The sequence below is a fragment of the Drosophila mauritiana genome, chromosome 3R, assembly GCF_004382145.1.
Source record: "Drosophila mauritiana strain mau12 chromosome 3R, ASM438214v1, whole genome shotgun sequence".
In the NCBI taxonomy this organism is placed as follows: domain Eukaryota; kingdom Metazoa; phylum Arthropoda; class Insecta; order Diptera; family Drosophilidae; genus Drosophila; species Drosophila mauritiana.
In genome coordinates this window covers 27490772-27513868 of record NC_046670.1, presented here as the reverse complement: position 1 = coordinate 27513868, position 23097 = coordinate 27490772, and the positions used below count along the sequence as shown (strand labels likewise).

The 23097-nt window shown below is 46.4% G+C and overlaps 4 protein-coding genes across 8 annotated transcripts; 3 read left to right on the top strand and 1 right to left on the bottom strand.

Moving 5' to 3' along the window:
* The first annotated feature begins 1881 nt into the window (after positions 1-1881).
* On the top strand, positions 1882-2994 carry LOC117143677. The gene has a single exon (XM_033308462.1). The coding sequence runs from the start codon at positions 1986-1988 to the stop codon at positions 2895-2897; it is 912 nt and encodes a 303-aa protein (XP_033164353.1). The 5' UTR covers positions 1882-1985; the 3' UTR covers positions 2898-2994.
* Positions 2995-10858: 7864 nt separating this feature from the next.
* On the top strand, positions 10859-12492 carry LOC117145242 (cAMP-dependent protein kinase catalytic subunit 2). 4 transcript variants are annotated; one of them, XM_033310819.1, is made up of 5 exons: positions 10859-11223; positions 11283-11512; positions 11587-11752; positions 11807-12084; positions 12154-12492. In XM_033310819.1, the coding sequence occupies exons 1-5, from the start codon at positions 11050-11052 to the stop codon at positions 12407-12409; spliced, it is 1104 nt and encodes a 367-aa protein (XP_033166710.1). In that variant the 5' UTR covers positions 10859-11049; the 3' UTR covers positions 12410-12492. The 4 variants fall into 4 exon arrangements, with proteins under 4 accessions (XP_033166710.1, XP_033166709.1, XP_033166712.1 ...); XM_033310818.1 differs by having other exon boundaries at positions 10859-11226; XM_033310821.1 differs by having other exon boundaries at positions 12149-12363.
* Positions 12493-12537: 45 nt separating this feature from the next.
* LOC117145243 (cAMP-dependent protein kinase catalytic subunit 2) lies at positions 12538-13968 on the top strand. Of its 2 annotated transcripts, XM_033310824.1 has the most exons (5): positions 12796-12910; positions 12981-13059; positions 13116-13281; positions 13345-13622; positions 13676-13968. In XM_033310824.1, exons 3-5 carry the CDS (start codon positions 13231-13233, stop codon positions 13887-13889), a joined length of 543 nt encoding a protein of 180 aa, XP_033166715.1. In that variant the 5' UTR covers positions 12796-12910; positions 12981-13059; positions 13116-13230; the 3' UTR covers positions 13890-13968. The 2 variants fall into 2 exon arrangements, with proteins under 2 accessions (XP_033166714.1, XP_033166715.1); XM_033310823.1 differs by having other exon boundaries at positions 12538-13059.
* Positions 13969-15271: 1303 nt separating this feature from the next.
* On the bottom strand, positions 15272-17424 carry LOC117144939. Its single transcript, XM_033310393.1, has 2 exons — positions 16292-17424; positions 15272-16202 (listed from the first exon to the last, which is right to left on the bottom strand). The coding sequence occupies exons 1-2, from the start codon at positions 17390-17392 to the stop codon at positions 15354-15356; spliced, it is 1950 nt and encodes a 649-aa protein (XP_033166284.1). The 5' UTR covers positions 17393-17424; the 3' UTR covers positions 15272-15353.
* Positions 17425-23097: the final 5673 nt, after the last annotated feature.

Genomic DNA, 23097 nt, shown 5'->3' with positions numbered 1-23097 from the left:
AGTTTCTGGTCAAATGAATTTGGCAAAGGTAGCAGCCAGCTCGAAAAATGCAAAGCATACTTTCGGGAGCCGTCGCCAGCGAAATTCGAATGTATGCAAAAATGTTTTTTCTGCGGAATGGAAATCTCGAGGAGAAGCCACCACAATTGGCAGTTTAAGTGGCCTTTGTTATGAGCAAGTTTTCCATTTTTGCGGTGGCTCCTGTTTTTGCTTTGTCACCTGTTTTTCCTGCTTTTCCCCGCAGAAGCAAAACTTTTTACGATCTTGTCAACATTTTGAGTTGAGTGCATTTTTACGCCCCCTGTCGATTTTCGGGGTGGCGGGGCAGTAAAATCGAAAAGTAATGCAATAAAATTCGCTTTCATTAAAAGCATTAAAATAGGTTTTTGACATGCCATAAAAATGGTTTCCACGTAAACACGCAGAACACACATTCGCGCCAAAGGAAAACTGCTGCCGCCACACTTTTCCGACGGTTTTCCTGGTGAAATCTGGGGAAAGGGAGTGCGAAACGCGACTTCTAAATGGGATTTTTATTGTTCTGGGAGCTGTGGCCGACGCATCGCCATTAGCTGGCAACACGGTGCTCCAGCTCACCTAGCCATCGTAAATCCGAAAGAAATGAGACGTGCGGAAATAGCTCATCCTCGCCGGGGAATCGCAGTTGATAAAGCAGAGTTTCTGAGGAAAAAGTGGGCTGTCTCTCCAGAGATGGCATCTCGTGCTCGCATATATAATCTTATTCCTTCCTATATCTATCTATCCCAAACGCTTCTCATAAATTTCCGGAAAAATATGATGCCATATATGTCGCATCTAACAAATATTCAAAGCAATTAAGTGCAGACTTTATAGGTGGTAAGCCGAAATGTTCCTGACCCCTAATAATTATACAGGGAGAGAAACATTCTAAAAAATCATAGCATTTTTATTTAAGAAAATAAAGTGAGTAATTGTAGGGACTTCAATTTTAAGCCAATGAATAGTGTATGTTTTCAGTTCATGTTTCAGAATCTAAGCGAATTGCTCACAATTTTCTGTCAGTGTTTTCCATGTTTTGGCTGGACAATTGGCAAATGTTGGCCGCTAAATGGGGGCGATACAAATCGAATGGGGAATTTATTTCAACGTTATTAACTCCAAATTACGCACAAAAAACCGCTGCGAAATCGAAGGGGGCAGACAAGTGAATGTCCAATCCTTAATTGCAAAGGACAGCGTGTGGCGAAAATATTTTGCTCGCTGGCCGGGAAATATTTTCATGATGTAATAAATGAAATTAATTTCAATAATTGCAGCTATTCGGGTCCCGAATCGGTGGGTGATGGTTTATTCGGCTATAGGTTTATTTCGGCCCCACCACGAGCTGTCTTTTTATTTAGGCCACTTATTTTATTTTATTTTATTTTGGCCATGATTCGCGAGCATTTGGCGATGACCATGAAAACTGCTTAATCGGAAGAATGAATATGAACGTTCCAATTGCGAAAACGCCCAGATACAACCCCTCCCCCTGATAATAAGCAGAAAACATAAATAAACGAGGAGAAGAGCGAATAAATGTGGAAATGCCAATGTTTTCCTTTCCGTTTCGTCTTTTTATTTCGCTTCCATTCTGATATTTTCCATTTTTTTTTTTTGCAGCCACAGCAGCATTTTTAATATAGCAAAATTTGCTGTCATATTTGGTCCCGCTCCCGTATGATTTTTATGTGAATGAGTATTTTTCGCATTTATAATGCGAGCCCATATATTTTCATGAACACTAAATTAAGCAGGGTAAAATGGGGATTCCTTTGTGGAAGCCATCACGGGAAAAATATAACCATGAGTTTTTTGTATATATTTATTAATACGGAATGAAACTATTGGGCTTCTAAACAGTATTTCCCTGACATCACAATCATAACTAAATTTAAAAAAAAACTACTAAATTCAGAGTGCAGTTTCCAAATACTTTATACTTTTAGTAAGCTTTGCATACCATGGATGCGGTTCGCAAGTTCTTAAGTGCCGATCTATATTCCTATATAGAGGGTATCGTAAATAGTCTCTTCCTTGGATCTCCGTGTTTGGACGCGTGCTCAGATGAAGTAAAGAAAAACGCGAAAATGTGGTGCCGAAGCTGTACATCCCTAGTGACACAACCTAGTTATACAATTAGGCACCATTATCCAGGTCCTTTGGTCACCTACGACGGCGAGGCGCGATGTGAGCCGCGTCTCATTCGCCTTTCTGACTTAACCATGAGCACAATGGAGCTTATCTTCCAAGCTTATGGAGACAATGATGATGATGGTGATGATGAAATGGATGAAGTGTGTGAAAACAAGAAAGATGTGGAGGAAAAGTGTGACAAGCAGGCAGAGGAGTCGGCGTTTAGTAAATTAAGGAAAATCTTTGGCTGGCAAACAAATAAACCTATTGAAGACGACAATAGCCAGAGTGTGGACTCCTGCAGGCTGAATGGTGGCAGGGAGGAACCCGACTTGGCAGACGATTCACTCACCGAAAAGAATCAGAAGCTCCAAGCACTGGAGGATCGTGCCAGGGGTATATACGAAATGCATATCGAATCTTCTCCAGATTCGCCGTCTTGGGACTGCCTGAAACCCTCGCAGAAACTGCGCTTTCAATGGAAGGCTTCTACTGGCGATGATCTGATGAAAAGTCCTTATGAAAATTTCACGTTGATTTTTACCAGAAGTTTCCTCGAAGCTTTTCCCCGTGCCACATGTGCCACTGTTCGAAAGGAGCAAAAAATTGCATGGTGGAACTTAGATCGCTGCCAGCGCATGCCGTTCATACTGCAGGCTCTACTGTACCAAGTGGCCATCGGTGCCATCGATCCCGAAGATCACTGTGCTGTTCGTGAACTTTTTCACAAGTTGCGATAAAGTGAGAAGTGCGTTTTCCATTTCCATTACCATTTCGATTTTATACGAACCAGATGTTGTGTGGCCCGTCTATTTTGGTGCTGAGCCTCGAAATTCGCAGCTCTTTTCCCTCGACTTTTGCTCTTGAACCACATTTGCCGAGAATAATGGATCCCCTACTTTCGGCCAAGGTCGCCCGCTGACATGGCATTGGCACTCGATTAACAATTAAAGCCGCAGCTCTCAAGGTCGCGCAGAATTAAGATGGAAAATCTCAAATGAATCGGGGTCGCCCTGAGGAAAAGTTGGACTGGGTGCGAATCAATTTCCCATGCGCATACATTAGCAATAAAAATTTGTAGTACCCCCTGAAACCGAAATAAATAAAACAAACGAGAAGCAAACTTTTTAAAATGTAATTTCGTTGGCCGGCAAATAAATAAAATAGATTTGTGGCAAATCGAAAGTGAGAGCCAGCCCGGCCAGGAAAATCAAAGTCCGCATCTGATCGGCGAATCAGGCATTATGCTAATGGAAAGCACGAAAAGGGGGGAAAAGTCTGCGGCTGGTGTTCGGTTTTATTGAAAAGTCAAAGGAAAGTGGGTGGTTTTGCTCGGTGGGCCGGCGTTTATTGCCGTTGACAACTTTTGCGAACCGGGCATATAAAACGAAATGAAATGGAAAACTAAACCGAAATCGGAAAACTCAAATGGCGAACGATTCGCCACGAACTCTAACTCAAAAGCAGAGTGGAACTGTATCGAAAGAGTCGCAATTTATTGTCACAGATATTGACTTTTATAGTGGTCCGATTCCAATCCCTTTCCCTTTCTTTCCATTTTTTTTTTACGTTGTCGGGCTCATAATGCGACTTCTCAGCTCGCACAGCTCCATGGGATTTTTGGCGGATGCCCATCTCCTCGAGAAACAATTGGCATTCGGGAATTTCGCATGCCTGCCACCGCCAGTCAAACGAACAACCCAACCCTTCCTCCCCCTTTGAATATCCACCTCTTTTTTATGGCAGAGATTTGGTTGTTTTGATATTCGGCACTTTTATTGCCTCGACCCAAGTTCGCACCTCAATTTGTCTTCGTAAATGTGAAAAATGTGGAAATTAGTTGGTGGTCCAGGCTCCTCGGGTTCTTCCTCTTTTCGGTTGGGCTTTTGGCCAAACATTTCATCAATCACGGCATGTGTCACACCTATCAGGACCGCTGACTTGTGCATCAGATGCAGATCGCCCCTTTTCCGAAAGCTGTGGCGAATCTCAAAAAAAGGAGTGCGCACGCCACGCCCCTTTTCGCCAGGATAAGTGGCGGTGAACTTAATGGCTGGGCCAGAAAAGTGTGGCACACTTTTAGGCACTTAACGGGAAAAACAAAGACATTTTCCACGCTTGAAATAGAAGTCAAAATGTAAGATTTTTAACTTTTTTTTTTAAAATATAAATATTTTATATACTTTATTTCCTCCATGCTCTAAACAGTTGACTTTGATTTCTGACGCAGGCTTCATAAATATTTCCCCCGAAACAAGACGCCAACCACTCATCCATTTTTATGCAAAGTCGCATGGCAAACACAGAACCCATGGATAAACAACATTTGTCGATATCCAAACTCATAGCTCTGGTGATGGCTTTATGGCCCAAAGGAGGCCCAATCAACCCCGAAAGCTGCTCTTAGTTTCCCCTGCCGACGGTCGCCATTAACATAACAATAATTATGGCCACGTCCTGGACTGACCATTCAGATTCGGCCTGGAGACATTCGGCAAACACACTTCCCATAGATTCGCACTCATAAGCAGAATCCAGACGTTATGCATCCGGTTGAATGGACTTGGCTTCCGTCTTTTTTTCTCTGGGGGTTGGCGAATGTAAATCGCCGGTCGGCTCGAACTGTGAATGTTCCACGTAATTAACTTTGATTGGAATTGGGGCAAAGTGCCAGGCTCCTGTTCTTGCCGTTTCCTCAAACCGAGTATTTTCGTGGGAGCCTTGTAATTTCTTCGCTGCATTCGGCTCATTAGGACATAAATTTCGATCAAAAACATAAATTGACAGGCGTGCAGATTTAAGAGGCGCGGCTTAGCGCGCCAAGGATGCTCCGCATCCTCCGGCAAATCCAATTTCCGAGCAGGACTCGCACGTACGGCGGGCAACACTTTCGGATCTCAGGATTCGCGATTCAGGACCCGTTGCCCGTCCGTTTATGTGAGCAGGTCATGTCGCGGTCATAAATACAACAATGCCGCCGCCGCCGCCGCCAAAACTTTCGCGAGTGTCGCGAGCGCCATAAATTTCGCTGGCAAAAACTCACGGATTTATGTTGCCAAAGCGCAGGAGATAGCACTTGGCCGCTCCGGAGGACATCCTCGAGATATAATCCACTTTAAAGTTTCCACTCCTCGGATTCCTTGTCCCGGCTCGGCTCGGATCGGCTTCAGCCCCCGTTCCATGTGATGGGAAAGATGCGAAGGATATCCGCCTTGGCAGCCACATGCGAGTGTTCGCTCCTCTGACACGACATCTTATCCAATTTGCATTTAACGCATTTTTTGGCCAATTTCGCCAGCTCACAGATTTCGGCTGGCTTCTGGCTGCCGGGCCGTAAACCTCCTTTTCAACAAATCCCATTTGCAGCGATTTGCATTTAAGGCCGTCCGTGAATTCGAGACGAGCTCACACAAAAATTAATAAAGGAACCCCCATCCTTCCGGCCAGCCCGACGTCCCGCTTTTCAGCCATATACCATTTCTCCTCGACCGCAAGTAAAAATGTTCAATAAACGTCCGGCCCGAAACGAGACGTCCAACCGCAAACGCCTTCAATGGTCGACTCGGCCACGGACATCCAGGGGTCCGGCAGTCAATTTGGAATTTTTCAACGTTTTAGACATTGGCCGCGAGGTCGGGGAAGTCAGGGAATATGGATATGGAATATGCGATATGGGATATAGGATATAGCAGCTGACTTTGACAGCGCCGCCCGCTGGCCGTTAGTTACTCCTAGTTTGCGGTTCCGCTGCTCGAAATATTGGCGGGATCCGAGATGGGTCCAATTAAAAAAACAGAACAGCGACATGTACAAGACGTTTGGACATCCGACTGGGAGATACCCTGAAATGTTCTTCTTAGCCATACTAGAATGTATATGAATTTAGGAGTATCATAAAATATTAAAAGGGCAAGCAGTGCATAACTTCACTAATAATATGTCCTCCAAGATATTGCATTTAGTAGCATTTTTCGTAATATTATTCCTAGAAGTGCTTGTGAGAAACCTCACCTACCTCTTGGCCCCATCACGCCTCGAATAAAACCCATTAAAAGCACTCGACCAGCTGCAATTGCCAACAAGTTGGGTGGGCGTGGCTGCCAGCCGACATCGATGCACTGAGCGAAAAATACGCAGCACTTCAGGAGCAGCTGTCTGCAGCAGATAGGAGGAGTGGGTGGAATGGGAATGGGCGCTGTGGCACAGAATCATTTTAGATGGCAGAGGAGACCTGTCCTGGCCGGGCCAACTATTAATTAGGTTGTTAATTTTGCATTTGGCGAGCGTCGCTGGCTTTTCCCGTGAAAATTGTGAAAATGGCAGCGGAGCGGAGGCGACGAAATGGAAAACACACGTGGCATGTGGCACGATGATAAATCTTTGCATTTGTGCGACACCATAAGGGAACACATGTCGCAGCTTGGCCGCACTTCCTTCCCCACTTTCCCTCCCAAAACTCCCCCGTATTCCCCGCTTTTCCGACCCCCTCCTTGGAATGCACCTGTCTCAATTAAGCGTGCAAATCGCATGCCTGTCAAAATAAAATGTTTGGCGTGTAAAAATATGTTGGCAGCCAGTGGAGATCTAAGGCGATCATAAAGACGCAAGGAATATGGCCAAAGATCTTCGCGATGCGAAGGGGCAGAAGAAGGGACAGGGCCGTTCCAATGGGACACACCCAGGAGATGTCGTTGTCAACATCACTTTGATCATGCCCCAGGTTGATTATTTGCACTGCATTTTGCGACTGCTTTCCGAGATCGAGAGGAATGCCACTGGCACTTCTCATAATGTTCATGCGTACCGAAAGTGTGTGAAAATCGGGTGCGAGGGTGAATACTTAAGCTAGGTTCCTTCTATAAAAGTATATATATATTTATATCATTATCAAACATATACAAATTGCTGGTTCCCAACACCACTTGTTATAGAAAGTCATTAATCAATTTATTAGATATTTCATAAGTTTATGGAAATAGTTCCTCCCATAAACCCCGGAATAATTGCAAAATCAAAGGCTTTGTCTGCTTTTTGTTGACGGTGTTGATGCCTTGATAGATTTCATATGGTCTGCACTGAATTTGGCGAATTGAGCAACAGTTTGCATCGAATCCAATTGATTTTTCGCCAAATAACTCCGCAGAAATGCGGCATCAACGCCTCGTTAATTAGAGGATGCCCGCCTGCCGAGTGGAGTTGAGTCTGAAGCTGAAGCTAAAGATCCGTGACAGTCTGCGGGGCAATTGACATTTTGATAAATCCTGGGGATGGGGCACTGAAACACACTGGTAGCTACACATGTTGCCGTCTTTAAATCAGATAGACGCAGTGCAAAACTTAATGATCTGTGCCTAAATGGAGAGAGACCGAAGTCTGATATGACAAGTAAAAAAGAATTTATGGCACTAAACAACATCAACAATGGGCCAAACTAACCCGCCGCCAACCACCCCGTATCGCATTTCCCATTTCCCCCCCACCTTGCCACACTTTATCTGCCTCGGCGAGAGGCAGAGAAATTCGCACAAATCACGCAAAAATGTTGCACACTTAACGTGAGGGTGAAATACTCGGCGAAAAAGATATCTGTAGAAAATGTATAGATGGGGTCTTAGGGTGACGAGGGTTTCCCCAGTAACTGATAAGAACTTGCAGCCTAATGCAGCAGCAACCAAAATTTGCAACAATTTCCGATTTCCACTTCGAAAGGGACAAAGGACACTGGCCAAGTGGCAGCATTTCAATTGCCCCCGAACACGAACTCGAAAAAAGAACCCGAATTGAAAAGTCATAAATTCTGGAGCGGCATTTAGGAGCGGACTGGCACGGAAATGCGCACCATGCGTGACCAATTATTGAAATACGGCTTTAATTGAATTTCAATAAAATGTTGAGCATTTTGCACTCGCCGGCGGAAGAGGAAGGCCAGAATCCTGCGACCAGGACCAGGGACAATACCAATATCAAAACACAAGCACCCATAACCAAATGCGACTACCCGAAAACCGGTTCATGTTTATTTATGGCAAATGGCAAATGTTAAAACTGTGGCAATTGTTTTATTCCGCGCTTTTGTTGGCATTATTTGTTCGCGCATTTGGCCGCCGGAAAATCCACGGATGCAGTCCTATATATCGATATAGTCTCGGCCGATTTGGGGCCAATTTGTTTAGAATATGCGCTGGCCGTTGTGCGAACCTGATGTCCGCGGATCCCATTGATTTACGGCCATCGGGCTGTGTCAATAGTTCGCGGTTGATTTATGGCACCCAACCGGCAAGGTAGCTTCGCTTTCGGGGAAGGGAAATTATGAAAATTATTGTGGAAAAGCCCTCACATGAAGGCAGTCAGCCAACTGCGAAATGTCAGCATGGACCTCCCGTCGAGCAGCTTCGTGATGATTACTTCAAATGTGCACTGGAAAAAACTAACGAAATTGGCGAGTGCAATCAATTTAAATGCTATGTGTTTTGTACTACGTAACTACGCTTTTTGTCCAAGTGCATTCCCAAATCAAGGGATTACAAGCGGCAATTCGAAGTGAACACTGAAATCAATTGGAGGGAGGATAAATGGGGGTGGAGTTGGTGGTCCGCTGATTGAAGGTGGAAGGCCGTTCGGCCGTGTATTCGGGGTGGAATCGAGTGGAAAGCCTTTGCCACCGGATTGGCAAGGGTTCATCGGCAGTCGGGCGTCGATTTTCGTATTTCGGGCATATAGTGTTTGACATCGGCGCATGACAAAAGTCACATGGCCAGCGGATTAGTTACACCTTCTGAACCTGGATCCGAATCTGAATCAGAATCTGAATCTGAACCCGAGCACACGTCGCAGGGTGAGGTGGACGGTGTTTCGCCGGGACTCGGAAGTTACTACATTGTTGCTGCCCGGTGAACTGTGAGCCAAATTGAATGCCAAATGCCGAAAACCGAATGCCGAATGCATTTTCCGGCCGGCGAGTGCAGAGCGTGCCTTGATTTATTCCCGATTGTGCGGAGATTAGCGCTAATGGCTGAGGCCAGTCCTCCGGCAGCTGCTTTTCCGGCGGATCGGCGGTTGGGGTGTGGAATGGAAGGGAAAACTGAAACCTTTCAGCATAATTGAATCTGGCCGTATATGTATGTACGAGTAGAGCCGGGACATTCACCTACTTAAGCCCAAAAAATGGCCTCTGATAACTAAGCCAAATATTAGCCATGCCGCCAAAGACAAATGCCATGTGTGTCAACAGTTCATCGAGGCGTCAATTACTTTGCATAGCGGCGGGCAAAAGTCCTGGCAATCGGGGGATTGAGTCCTTCAAGACAACAAATGAATTTTAAGTGTGGCTACGGCCATAGCGGCCAAAAGAAACGGCCAAGAAACGTGTGCGTACGACTTAATCTGCTCTTGGCCCGCTTAGCACACATATATTGCGAGGATATGGAGGATTCTAGGCCTTCCAGATATTATCCGCTTATTTATGGGCGTCGTTAACATATCTTAGCCAACTGGAGTTTATCTGGCGGCTGGGCTCTAAGTTAAATGAGCCAGGATTTCAAACGGAATATGTACCGAACACACACATTGGCTAAGTGAAATTGTTTAGTTTTTGCACGCCTCCCCTTTCGAGTGCAAGTGAAAGTTTCCAAGTACGTGACGATTTGTTTTATTTTAAGCGAATTAAAAGCTTGGTCCAAATTATTTGTGCCTGTATAGCTAAGGAGATGAGTCAGTGTCACCCGCCCCCCAAAAAAAAACCCTTTTTCCAGCCAATCAATAATGAAGTTCTCCGCTCCTCGAGAATTAATGCCAGGGCATTAGGCCAGACCGAAGGCATATTTAGAAACCCATTTTCACATGGTTCGAGCTCGAACTTAAGAGGACACTCAACCAGGGCTGACCCAATCTGCCAATCTGAATGCCGACCCGGCCGAAAGATAATGATTAATTGTCAATTTAGGTGGCACAATGACAACAGACTGGCCCGAAATGGCCAATAAACGGTTCGGTCGACAGTTACCTTAAAAGCCTGCAACAATTCCGGCATCCGGTTCGTAAGCCTACCACTGTCCCATCTCATGGAGGCCCACTCACATGTCCATCAACATGAAGATGCGGTCTGGAGTTACCAACTTGACTGGCCTGACATGTGGAAATAAATGTACTAGAAAATTACCAACTTATGTAATCTTGGTTAGCATCATTTATCAAGCGGACGTTTTGCAATTTTTCTTACTTTTGCGGCCAGGAGGCAGCCGGAAAACAGGACGAGAGGTCCAGACTCCAGGACATGTCGAGAAGTCGGACTCAGAAGCACATGTGTGTGGACTCAGTCACAGTCGCAGGAAATTGCCATTTCTCAGCAGTCGTCCTGGGAGGAGATGGAGGTAAATTTGTCATACCTTGGAGAAGGGCTCAGTCGGCTAATTGAAAGGATCGGTCCTTGACTTTAGGCATTCCTGGAACTTCAGATTCATGAAGTTCACTTTACCTGAAGTTAAACAGCTAAATTGCTGTGATACGATTTATGAAGTATTTCACTAAAATATACAAACAAATTAGAAACTACAAATGGAGAATCCTTAGAATGTGGCCAGCTATGGGTCATCCCAAATCAGAATGAAAAAGGGTCTCAAATATAGGTTGTTGAAAATGCAGCAGTCATGGTTGTGACCCCGAGACCAAAAGATGTCCTCCACTGCGTGGACTTTGCATTGTGGCTTTGACTCAGCCGTCACCGATTATCTGACTAATGAGTAAAACTGCTGAAATCCAAATTCCTAGTGTATCAAGCGCCCATTACCGAATAGATTTGCCACTCAAAATCGCTTCGCTAGTCCAGCTTTGCAACGGAAGGCACTCGCAGAGGCGCCGTAAGATGCGCGATTGGCCGGATAGCGGACTGCTGTTATGAGCCAGCACAATTCGCAGTACGTTTTCAACTCCAAGGAAGACTACAACGTTATCCTAGACAACATGAGTCGCGAGTTCGAAGAGCGGTGGAACCACCAGACCCAGTCGCCCTACACCAACCTGGACAACTATATAACCCGGGCCGTCCTCGGCAACGGAAGTTTCGGCACTGTGGTGAGTTGAAGGCCATTTCTAGATGTGGTACACCTTCGAAATGTAATAATCTTCAGATGCTGGTCAGGGAGAAGAGTGGCAAGAACTACTATGCCGCCAAGATGATGAGCAAGGAGGATCTGGTGCGGCTGAAGCAGGTGGCCCACGTTCACAACGAGAAGCACGTCCTGAACGCCGCCCGATTCCCGTTCCTCATCTACCTGGTGGACTCGACAAAGTGCTTCGACTATCTCTACCTAATCCTCCCGCTGGTCAATGGAGGTGAGCTGTTCAGTTACCATCGCAGGTGAGTATCCTCTTTCTGAAGTGCTCATTTCATCTGATCACAGACTGGGTTCCAACGGGTTTCCCCCTAAAAAGAGTTCGCAAGTTCAACGAGAAGCACGCCAGATTCTATGCCGCCCAGGTGGCACTTGCTCTTGAGTATATGCACAAGATGCACCTAATGTACCGTGATCTGAAGCCGGAGAACATTCTGCTCGATCAGCGCGGCTACATCAAAATAACGGACTTCGGTTTCACTAAGGTGGGGAAAAGACTTCACATATATCCCATTGCTTTCATCCCCAAATAATCACAGCGTGTGGATGGCCGCACATCAACGCTGTGTGGAACCCCGGAATACTTGGCCCCGGAGATCGTGCAACTCCGACCCTACAACAAATCGGTGGACTGGTGGGCCTTTGGTATCCTAGTGTACGAGTTTGTGGCAGGGCGGTCTCCCTTTGCCATTCACAATCGAGATGTAATCCTGATGTACTCCAAGATCTGCATATGCGACTACAAGATGCCCTCTTACTTTACGGCCCAGCTGAGGAGCCTCGTCGAGAGCCTCATGCAGGTGGACACCTCAAAGCGGTGAGTGGAGTGGGAGTCGGTCAAGGTGCTCCTGTCGTGCAGTGCTCATGCCACCCCTTCTCAGTTTAGGAAACTCGAACGACGGCTCCAGCGACGTGAAGGGTCATCCGTGGTTCCAGGGCGTAGATTGGTTCGGCATTCTCAACCAGGAAGTCACCGCCCCCTACCAGCCCACCATTTCCGGCGCCGAAGATCTGTCGAACTTCGAGAACTTCGAGTTCAAGGATCGGTACAAGTCCCGAATAAACCGCCATCCCGAATTGTTTGCGAATTTTTAAATGTCAATGTGTCCTTCGAAATCGTCGTTTTTTTTAGTGTTTGCTAAATTCAAGGGGTGCTATCGTGATTGGATTTTGTAAAACTAGTTTTCTCAACGGTGAATACAGCTCATTTATTATCATTATTACATTCATAAATGGTCTTTCGATAAATAAAAAGCAGCCCTGGAGCGTCAGGTCATTTTCAAACCGAGCTTTCGTAATGCTTTAGACAAAAATTCGAAATTCTGTTATAGTTAATTGACGCGATCACTCAGAACTCTAATACGCGAGTTGTTGTCGCAATGGGTCCCCAGCCGGAGCAAGCGCAGATGCACTTCAGTCCCAAGGTGGACTACATCCTCATCCTGGACAAGTTGCGCGAGGACTTCAACAAGAAGTTCGCCACCAACACGCCGTCGCCCAGTACGGGACTGGATGACTACGAGATTAAGGCGACCCTCGGATCCGGATCCTTCGGCAAGGTGCAGTTGGTGAGAGAGCGCGAGTCCGGCATCTATTACGCCTCCAAGCAGCTCAGCAAGGACCAGATCGTGAAGACCAAACAGGTGAGCCACGTGATGAGCGAGAAGAACGTGCTGCGATCGATGACATTCCCGAACACGGTCAACCTGATAGCCTCCTACAAGGACTTCGACAGCCTCTACCTCGTCCTGCCTCTAATTGGTGGCGGAGAGCTCTTCACCTACCACCGAAAGTGAGTAGTTCTCAGTAGCCATCCACAAATAATTTTCCCTTTTCCGACTGTTAAAGAGTGCGAAAGTTTACGGAAAAACAGGCCCGCTTCTATGCTGCCCAGGTGTTTTTGGCTCTGGAGTATCTGCATCATTGCAGCTTGCTCTATAGAGACCTCAAACCGGAGAACATAATGATGGATAAGAACGGATACTTGAAAGTGACAGATTTCGGATTTGCCAAGGTTTTTATCTTATTTTGCTAACACATAAGGAAGCTATTCAAGTTGTTTGTTTTTGGCCCACAGAAAGTGGAAACCCGTACAATGACTTTGTGCGGAACGCCGGAGTACCTGCCGCCGGAGATTATCCAATCGAAGCCCTACGGTACCAGCGTGGACTGGTGGGCTTTTGGGGTACTGGTCTTTGAATTCGTCGCTGGACACTCGCCCTTCTCAGCCCACAATCGCGATGTGATGAGCATGTACAACAAGATCTGTGAGGCGGACTATAAGATGCCCAGTTACTTCAGTGGAGCCCTGCGTCATTTGGTGGACCATTTGCTGCAGGTGGATCTCTCCAAGCGGTAAATAGTTACTCAAGCATCTTTTAGTTTAACGTGACGGGCTTCTTGTCCAGTTTTGGCAACCTGATCAACGGCAATCGGGACATAAAGGAGCACGAGTGGTTCAAGGATGTGGAGTGGATCCCCCTCCTCAATCAGACAGTTAACGCGCCCTATGTGCCCAACATCAGCAATCCCGAGGATATATCCAACTTCGATAAGGTCTCTGATAAGCCGCGGCCCAAGGCGAAAACCATGCGACACGAGGAAGCCTTCGCGGACTTTTAACGAAGATAGATTTGTACTTGTGATAGACCCCTTGACTCTGTAAATTTTCGGCAGCATTAGCTAAACATTATACTCTAGATCCCCCATTCTTTTGATAGACGACAGCTGCTGCTCACATGTGTGATGTCAACGGCTCTGAATTTTCAGAGAGGGAGTGCTTTTCCTTCGGAGATTTTCTCGGAAAACAGCTGGGCCTGCTGACTCGGTGATTTCCCACACTTGTTGCGCTGGTTTCCCCAATTCTCAATTCGACAAACTTGACTTGTAATTAGACTTGAGGCAGTGCCATAAATCTTGTGCGTTTGTCGCTGCTGCAAGTGGATGGATGGATTTATGGCCACTCTGTTTACTTATCTCCATGTGGGTGTAGCTTTCGCTGAAAGAGTTCGCCTCCGAGTTTGGGTTTGCACGAAATTATGTTAAACAATATTTAAACGAGCTCTCTCGCCGGCGGACCAGAGTCATAAATCTTTTATACCTTTTTCTGCTCTTCTGCATATCGGGCCACATTGATTTATATGCAAAGACTTAATAAAAATAGAGCAATGGCCAGACGGCAGAAAAACTAGACGCCATTCTATGGTCCAAGGTCTACCTTTCCATGGGTCCTTTGTCCGGCTAACAAAACAAAGGCACTCGTGGGCAGGGGATGCGTGGGGGAAAAGTTATGATTATCATAATTTTTGTTACGTGAGTTTTCATGTGGAAAAGATGAAACATCATCGTCTCCGTCGCAGCTTTCCCCTGGAATCCCGTCTGAGTTTCCTTGCTTTTCCTCCGGGGTGGAAGTCGTCATCGCTGTAATCATGGCACGCATTTACTCCTGTTTTTACCTCTGCTTTTTGGCGCCCGCCAGGCCGGCGCCACTTTCAGCTCCAGACCTTCGGTCCCCCAGATATCCCCTCCTGTATAGTTAGTACATATACATTTCTTCTATGGCTTCAGACATCCAGACACATTTTCTCCGTGTTGTGTTTTGCTTTTCGCATGCGTTTTCGGTGGTTTTCGCAGGAAACAAGGGGCTCGCACTTCCTGGCCAGACTGCGAATCAGAATCAGATAGTAAGACATCATGCATTCTAATGAGAATTTTAATTGCAGCCCATTGACCACTTGAAGAGTCCTGTCAGCTTTCGTTCCGGCGAGGAGTTCGCAGGACACGTGGCACGGATGCGCTTCATGCTCGGATGCCCTGAGAATTTCGAGAGTATCGAGTCCGCAACTCGTCACCCGAAGACAAATTTCGAAAATTAGCGATGCCCTGCTCAGATACATTTCACATTACGGACGGACAATTGAATCCCGGGGGTTGCTGCTGCTCATCTGTAAGTGAATTAATTGCTGTTTTGATTGCGCTGGGAAAATGCTGCGACTCGGTACTTGTTTTGGAAAATGAATTGTGTACGTTTATTGCATGGATCGGTGAAAATTCGTTACGAAACTTATGAGATACTAAGCTAGCAGACTAAGACTGCTCCAGCTCCACTTCGACGGAGACTGAGGGCAGATCTTCCTTAAACTCGGGCGTGTAGATTTTTCCGGAGGCGAGGACGAACTGCTCCTGGCAGTCGACGATGAAGTAGGCAAAAGGACGATTCACCTCGAAGCGTTCCACTCCTGGTAGTTCGGGTTCAGGTTCCGGCACTGGGAGAACTGTGGACTCCACGCTGGGAGTTCTGGCCTGCATGGTGGCAGCTGACAAGGAATTGGCACTGCTGCCTCCCTCGTCCACGCGAACATTCACAAACTGGACTATCTCATCCACGTGGACATCAGTATCCTCGGACAGCATTCCCAATTGAGCTTCGGTCCTCGAGAAGATCTTCTTCAAGCCCATCTGCTTGAGCATTGCCTCAGAGCGGGAGGTCTCCTCCACTTGGAACTTGGGCAGCGAAATGTGCAGCTCCTTCATTTGTAACTGCTTCTTGGCCAACAGGAAGTCACTCGTCTGCAGCTGGGAAATCACATCACTAAGTCCCTCCGTTTCGTCGGGCAGGACAATGCACAAGGCATATCGGGAGGTTTCGTAGGGCAGGCTTAGAACTCGGGCTTTGACTTGTGGAAGATCTGCCACCTGGAATTTGCCACGGGCATGCATCATTGGAGCCTTCATGGCGTCCTCGTTGGTCATGAAGAAGAACTCATCGCTGCCATCTCGCAGCTGGTAGAAGGGATTGGCCCAGCTGCCGCGGTAGTAGAGTCCGTTAAAGAGGAGCATCTTGGACTTCGATCCTGCCGAGCGTCCCGTGATGGAGTTGGCACTTAGGGCAGAGGTGATGTCATCCTGCTGGAACAAGCTACGTGCGCCATTGACCTATGGGTATAGTAAGGGATAGGTATATCAAAATAGATAAAATGAAATTACACGCACATTATTAGAATTAGCTAAAGATTTCAACTCACCCGACTGACTGAAGGTAGGTGCGACTCCAGAGCGAGCATGATTTCATCAGCGCCATCCTTGGCCGCCGTCTTCACGGCGTTTTCCAGCTTCTGGAGGGGCAGACGCACCTTCTCGGGTTCACCGGCGGTCAACGCGGGAGCTGCCATGATCTTGGCCAGCTTCTCCTCCTCTTGCACAGTCTCGTTCTCCTCGAGGTTCTTGATCTGGCTCTCCTCCTGGTCGCTGCGCTTGTTCTGCTGCTTTTCTGCTGGATTTTCCTCGGCTGCCATGTCTGGTTTTTCCTGTTTTTCCACAGCAAGAGTGGTGGTTTCCTCGGGCTGGGATTCAAATTCAGATTCTGTGGTGGCCTGCTGCTTCTGTTCTTTCTGCAGTAGCTCGGCCTCAGCCTGGGCAACTGGTTTTTCCACATATTGCTTGTCATCCACGTCGCGATCGAACTTGGAGGCCTCTTTGTCGATAATTTCCTGGCCATAGCCATCGGCTGGAATGGCAGGGATGTCCTCGTCGTCCAACTTAATTCTCTTTAGGGTCTCGAATCCAATGACGTCCTTGCTGTTGCTTTGTTCGGTGCTTCCCTCTGTGGAATCCGTGTTGTCCTTCTCCTCTGAAAGCTGCAGCGATGTGTTGGGCTCATTCCAGTCGTACTCCTGCCGACTGATATCCTTCACATCCACATAGTAGTGTTTCTCGAGCAGATTCTTGAACTCCTCGCGGGCACTGTTGTTCCGGTAGATATACAACCAGGTTTGGAAGGAGGGCAGGGCCACGGCAGCATCTCTGTTCTGGTAGCTGCCCAGGATCCTCTTGTAGGCATCCCTCAACTTGGTGCGATCCTTGGGGTAACCGAAGACTTGCTCAAACTCAGAGTAGGTATCGCCTTCGGAAGCCTCCGCCAAAACGGCCAGAATAGAAGCTACTCCCAATGGGGAATGCACCTGATTGGCATCGATGTCCTTGTTGAACTTCAGCAGCTGCAGAGCAATCAGCTGGGAAACCTGGCCGGCGAAGGATCCCTGATTCTCATCCTCCAACTGGGTGGGCAATCCCTGGCCAACAGCGGCCAGCAAAGTGACGAAAATCGCGCAGAGAACCGCTTTCATGGTGACGACAAACGCGAATGAAGCCCAAGAAAGTTGGCCAAAGACTTTTTATGAAAGCCAGCGCCGAGAACCGGCGAGAACGAAGCTCCAAACTGGTTAGGAAATCTTGGCGATCCCAGGGGGCTTGAGAAGGGAGGCTTTATTTGATTAAGCGACCGATCAGCGGACGACGGACAAAGAAAGTCAACGAAAGTGGAAGTGGCGTGGGCCGCTCTCGAGGGCCCTAACAAATGGGTCATGCCAACAATCAATATGTAAATGCTGCACAACAACCGACTGAAACCAGCGCAAACAAAAGTTCAAAGTCATTGAAATGTTAGAGAGCCCACAACAGGTTTCCATCAGCGACTCACTACGTGATTGACATTTGATTTTCTGGCCGGTTAATTGCATTTTCTTGTACTCCTCGTAGTTTATAGTGTGGCAATCCCGTTTCCCCGAAACTCAGGTGGGCTTGCGTTCGTAGACGGGATGTACATTGCCTCACAGCCTCGCAGAGCTATGGAGTTTGGCAATCTTGGGATCTTCGGATTTACCTGACCACGCTTAACCCAGTTTTTCAGGCCCATCGAGTGGCGTGGCACAAGAACAAATCATAGCCCAATCACAAATAGCTGGCCAAAACAGTTCCAACACACTTGGAGGCCACTGAACTTGGCCATCGCAGTTGTTGCTGCCTCTGCCGCCGATTACCAAATACGATGGCCGCGCGAAAGCGGCCAGAATCGAGAATTCGCTGGGAAGCAAGTACCGAACACAGAGCAAAAATTAACCAAAAATTTAAAATTATAATATTCGACCTAAAACTGCGGTCGATAGTTCTGAATATATTCCGTTGTTCGAAATATGTAAAATTTGTTAAGTCCAAAGATTCACATATTTACGCAAATCGTGAATTTGCTCAACTTTTCTTCGAGTGCATCGGAAGGTACCAGGTGTGACGCTTATACTTGCTAATAAAAGTGCTAAATTAAAGCAAAGCTTACAAACACTGATTCTTTTTGGAGGCTTGTAAACGAGTTTTTCCGTTTTAGAACGAGTCAAACAAAAAGTTGCACAATTTTATAAGGCGAAGAGGTGGGTTTCTCAAAAGGGGCGTGGGGATAAATGTTTTATATACTATAGCTGCCAGTGCAGCGAACTTTCCAGAGAGCCACAAAGAACCCGAGGAGCAGAAGATACTGAGCCGCTTATGTAATTTATTCGACAAGTTCCGCATTTGTTCTCGATACCCTGTGTGCATGGAAAGGTTACTGAACTGTGTGATTAATCAGATGTGGTAAAAATCCAGTTTAATTAGCACAGAGTGGAATTGGTTCGAGATTGATTTAACTTATTTGGGCCACTTCGCAGAGTTCGATAAAAGTTATTTTTAAATGTCGTTAGTCACTGGTTTTAAAGACCTTCTTTTGTTCTTAGCTTTTTATGAGGAAACACCAATGAACGATACATGTTATTCTGGTAAAAAATACTGTTTCAGAGTATTCTATTTTCGACTTAAAGCAGAACACACCAGTACTTTTAGTGTTTGTCACCTTGCGCCTGGCATTATATTTTGAAACAAATACGAGTGTTTTGTATTTTTGCTCGGCTTTTTGTCCATAAATTCCAATGCCCAAAACCATAAATTAGGGCCTCTCCAAGTGCTGAGTGGTTGAGACTTCCGCATCGACTTCACACGAGCACCCCAAAAGGGTCGAAAGTCGGGTTAGGTGAATTAGAAGTTATTATGCCAAAACGGCAAACTAGCAAATGTCGCATAAATTAGAGGAGGAATCCGGCAGGACACCTTCCCCAGGATTTCTTGCAGCCGGAAACCTTGTAAGACGAGGCTCAAACAACACCGCGGGGAGACATTAAGGACCAAAATAAGAAGAGTCCTCGCAGTGGACAGTAGTTTTTGGGCTGGGAATAGTTGGGACTACTCCGGCATTCGAATTACTCTTTATAGACGGCGTAACTAATTGTTTGATTTATGCAAATGTACTGAAAAACTTGTTTCTCAACTTTTATTAATTAGTGGTGGGCTCTTTAAGGAAGTGTACTGAGCTTAAAGAACTGAGGAATCCTTTAGCTATGCCCACTATTTGTCAGGAGGTGAGCTGTCATCTGCCAGCTGTCATGGAAAACGCAATACATCATAAGTCAAAAGGTGAGCTCCATGGCTCAATTGCTTTTGCCCGGGGCCGCAGCAACTTGCAAAATAATTAAACTTCTGTTTATTCTCTCTGGCTCTTCCTTACCCTCGCAGAACTTCTTAATTATGTTTGATAAACTAACACAGGCCTCTGGATCCCTGAATCCCTGGATGCCAATCCCCTCATATCCTCACACATGTCACGTTGACATTAAGCACTCGACAGGACTCGAGGTGATGAATCCCCTGCTCCTCCGACGGCCATGTGTGCGACATAATTACGAAACAAAAGGCTCAGGAGCGCGGAGATATGATAGGTGAAATACACTTGAAAAATCAAGTTACTCTGAGATACTTTCATGTGTGTGTGAAGTAAGAAATTTAAAGGGCTAGGTCTTACGGAAACCGTATTTATTTTAAGTACATGGTTTAAGTTTGTTATTAAGAGGATGGTGTCCAAAACAGCGCACGGAATTCATGCGCTTCATTTGCTCCACTTAATTCGCTAACTTGGCAGTCGAAGAACTTTTCGTTCCCTCAATTTAGTCACGTTTTAAACTCGAGACTTAAAACCGCCAGAAAGAGGGGGAAAAATCTCAGAGGAGGAGTCACCTCTACCGAGTTGTTTGCCATGAAGGCGCAAATCCTGGTGTGTCCTGGTCCTGGACTCGAAAACTTGCTGCCAACGTGGCGGCAATCCCACTCGTAATTGATTTATGACATCAAAGACATATTTTTCGCAATGTTGCGTGGCCTACGTGCGTGACAGGATGACTGGCTGGAGGTCCTGCCTCTGGCCTGGTCCTGATTTTGGTCCTGCTCCTGGCGCGGCCATCTTGTTGATAATTTTGACTTATGGCTGGTGCGGCTGAGGGCCAGGATTTGTCGCATAACTCTGTCAGTCAAGAGACGCTCGAAACAAAGACCCAAGATCTAACCCATCTGTTTCTGTATCTCCCGTCGCCATGGATCTGTAAATGTATCTGTATCTCAGCACTTCAACTGGCAATCGGTGGCAAAGTTTTTCTATTAGGCGCAATTATTTCAAGGTATTATTGCTTTTAATTAATTCAATTAAACGCTTCATAAATTTTTACTTTTTGATTTCGTAGCCTGCGGCCGCCTTGGCTGGGTTTTCCTTTAATGGAAAAACTTTTCCCACAGATTTCCAGCAGCCGAAAAGGGTTTAATTAACGGTTGGCTGCGAGTGGTGCTTTTGGGTGGCCTGGAATTCGCTACTTTTGAGCAAAGATTGCAGATGTTTATTAAGGGATTCCCGTGGCTCGTCGTAAAATTTGATTTCGCAACTGAAGAACGCAAGTTATTGAATGCCGAGTGGTCGCGTTTATTTGCATTTTTGTGTGCATGGCTGCAAATTCCGGAGAGGCTATTAGCAGTACAAAGCTGATGGAATAACATTTCCGAGAAAATAGTAATGGCAGTACAACAAGAGCTGGAACTTCGATTAAAAGGTCATCAGCAGTCGACACAGCTGCTGGGGAAAATTGCCAGGACCCACCTAAAACGTTATTGATATGTACGAAGCATGCTCACACCTTCTCCGAAAAAACAGAGGAAAACTCCTCCTCGCATGTGATGACTTCCATCATTATCAACGCATAGAGAGACAGACTGCAGGGAAACTTTTCCTGTCCGCTCTCCGCTTTTCCTGCCACCCCCTGGGGCCAAATAATCGAACTAGCGTCGAACAACAATTTGTTTTAAATGCCAAAAGTGAGGGCCGGACAATCGAGTTCCCCGAACCCCTTAATAATTTATGAAGACCGCTCCACATGTGGCTCGGCATGCTGGAAAAGTTTTCTATCACTCCGCTCTAATAGAGATTAAATGCATGTCGAAAAGGCAATTAGTTGGAGCAACCCTCTGTGGAGCAAATCCCCACACCCACAACAGCCTCCAAGCCGAGCAACTTGAAGTCCAACTTTCGACCTTTGGCCGCTCATTGAATCAAAGTGTTGCTCAATTTTTCTTACGGCCTAGGTGTTGTTGTGAATTTGGATCTGGCCCGCAAGTGATTCGAGGGTTGGTAACTGCCGGAAGCAATTTGGCCGAACCCTTCTCAAAGGGTTTCCTCCTGCGAGTCTCAGGCGCTGCGTCACTGCTAATTAAACTCGCGCTGTCGCCGCTAATGAGCAATGAAAACAACGTGTTGTCCGAAAACTCTTGAGCAGAAATGGCCAAAAAAAGAGCTCAAAACCCCATCTGCAGGGGCGGGAATGGGCTGATAAGGGGTCTCGTGGAATCGTCAGGTTGAATCAGCCATCAAAATAATGAAGGCACGGATTTCTCATTACTTCTAAATATTTTTCCAGCAATTTTTCGGGCTTTAAGCCATTTAAAAGGATTAGCTCGCTCATGATTTTTTCAAAGAATTCCGCCAAGGGGTTGAGACCTACTGCATTTTCCACCTTTTTCAGCTAGTTTTAGGACCAGATTTTGTCTTGATCTAATAAAAGAACGTGAAAATAAGGTTTTTAATCCTATTCTGCCTGTTGGGGTAGATAAGCTGAGCCAAGGGGTTATAATTAAGAGTGACGTTGGGCAAGGCAGCCAGAAAGTAGTGTCTCCACCGTTTTTGTCTTCCTTGCAATCCATTGTTTGCCCAATAAATTCGCACACATTGCTGTTGCCATTTTTATGAGCCAAGAAGTCAAACGTTACAAGAACCCCCAAATATTCGACTATAAAACACTCTGCAGGAGCGATTGCTACAACTTCCCCTTGGACTACGAACTTCCACCTGACGACAGGCGAGTGCTTCCCCATATATCCGAAAGTGTATGGCCGATGTAATTCATATTGCGTAGCACTTTGCCATAAAAATTACAATTGACTTTGAACTCGGGCGAGCAAGCAGCAGGACATTTCCACATTTCCACATTTTTACATTTTGTCAGGCAGCCAACAGGGCAGCGATACATGGAAACTAACTCAGAACTCAGACCCCGGTGTTACCCCAATATTCCTACTGCAGTTCTTGGCCTGCTTCCTTTTATGACACCAAGGTACACGACGAGACGACAGCGACTACGACAATGGCAATGACTACGGATGTGCCTTGGACTACACTGAGAAATAAAGCCCAGCTTTAAACATAAAATAACACTCTATGTATATGTAGTACTTGTAAGATTTAAGCAATGAGTGCTTCAGAATTTTATCAGTAAAATAAGAAACATTTTCTTTAGTGTCTGACGGCAATGCAGCTCCAGTTCCAAGGTGGCAGTGTCGTCCTGGCCAAAATGCTATGGTGCTATGGCGGAATTATGCGACGCCGCCGTTGCCCCTGGTGTGTTTATGGCCCCCTGTTGCGGGGCGGAGTGCAGGGGGCTGGCCAGATGATGAGCAACGCACTTTGCCGCCGCCCATTGCCGCCCCTTTCGGCCTGCGAAAATTATAAATTATATCCTTGGAAGGAGAGGCGGCCGCTCCTGCCCGAAAGGAAAACTCCTTGGTAGTCGAGAGTTTTCTTTTTCCGTGCAGTTGAACACGAGATGCATGACAAATGGCGGGCAGAAAGCTGGAAAAGCGAAGGGCAACAGGGAAA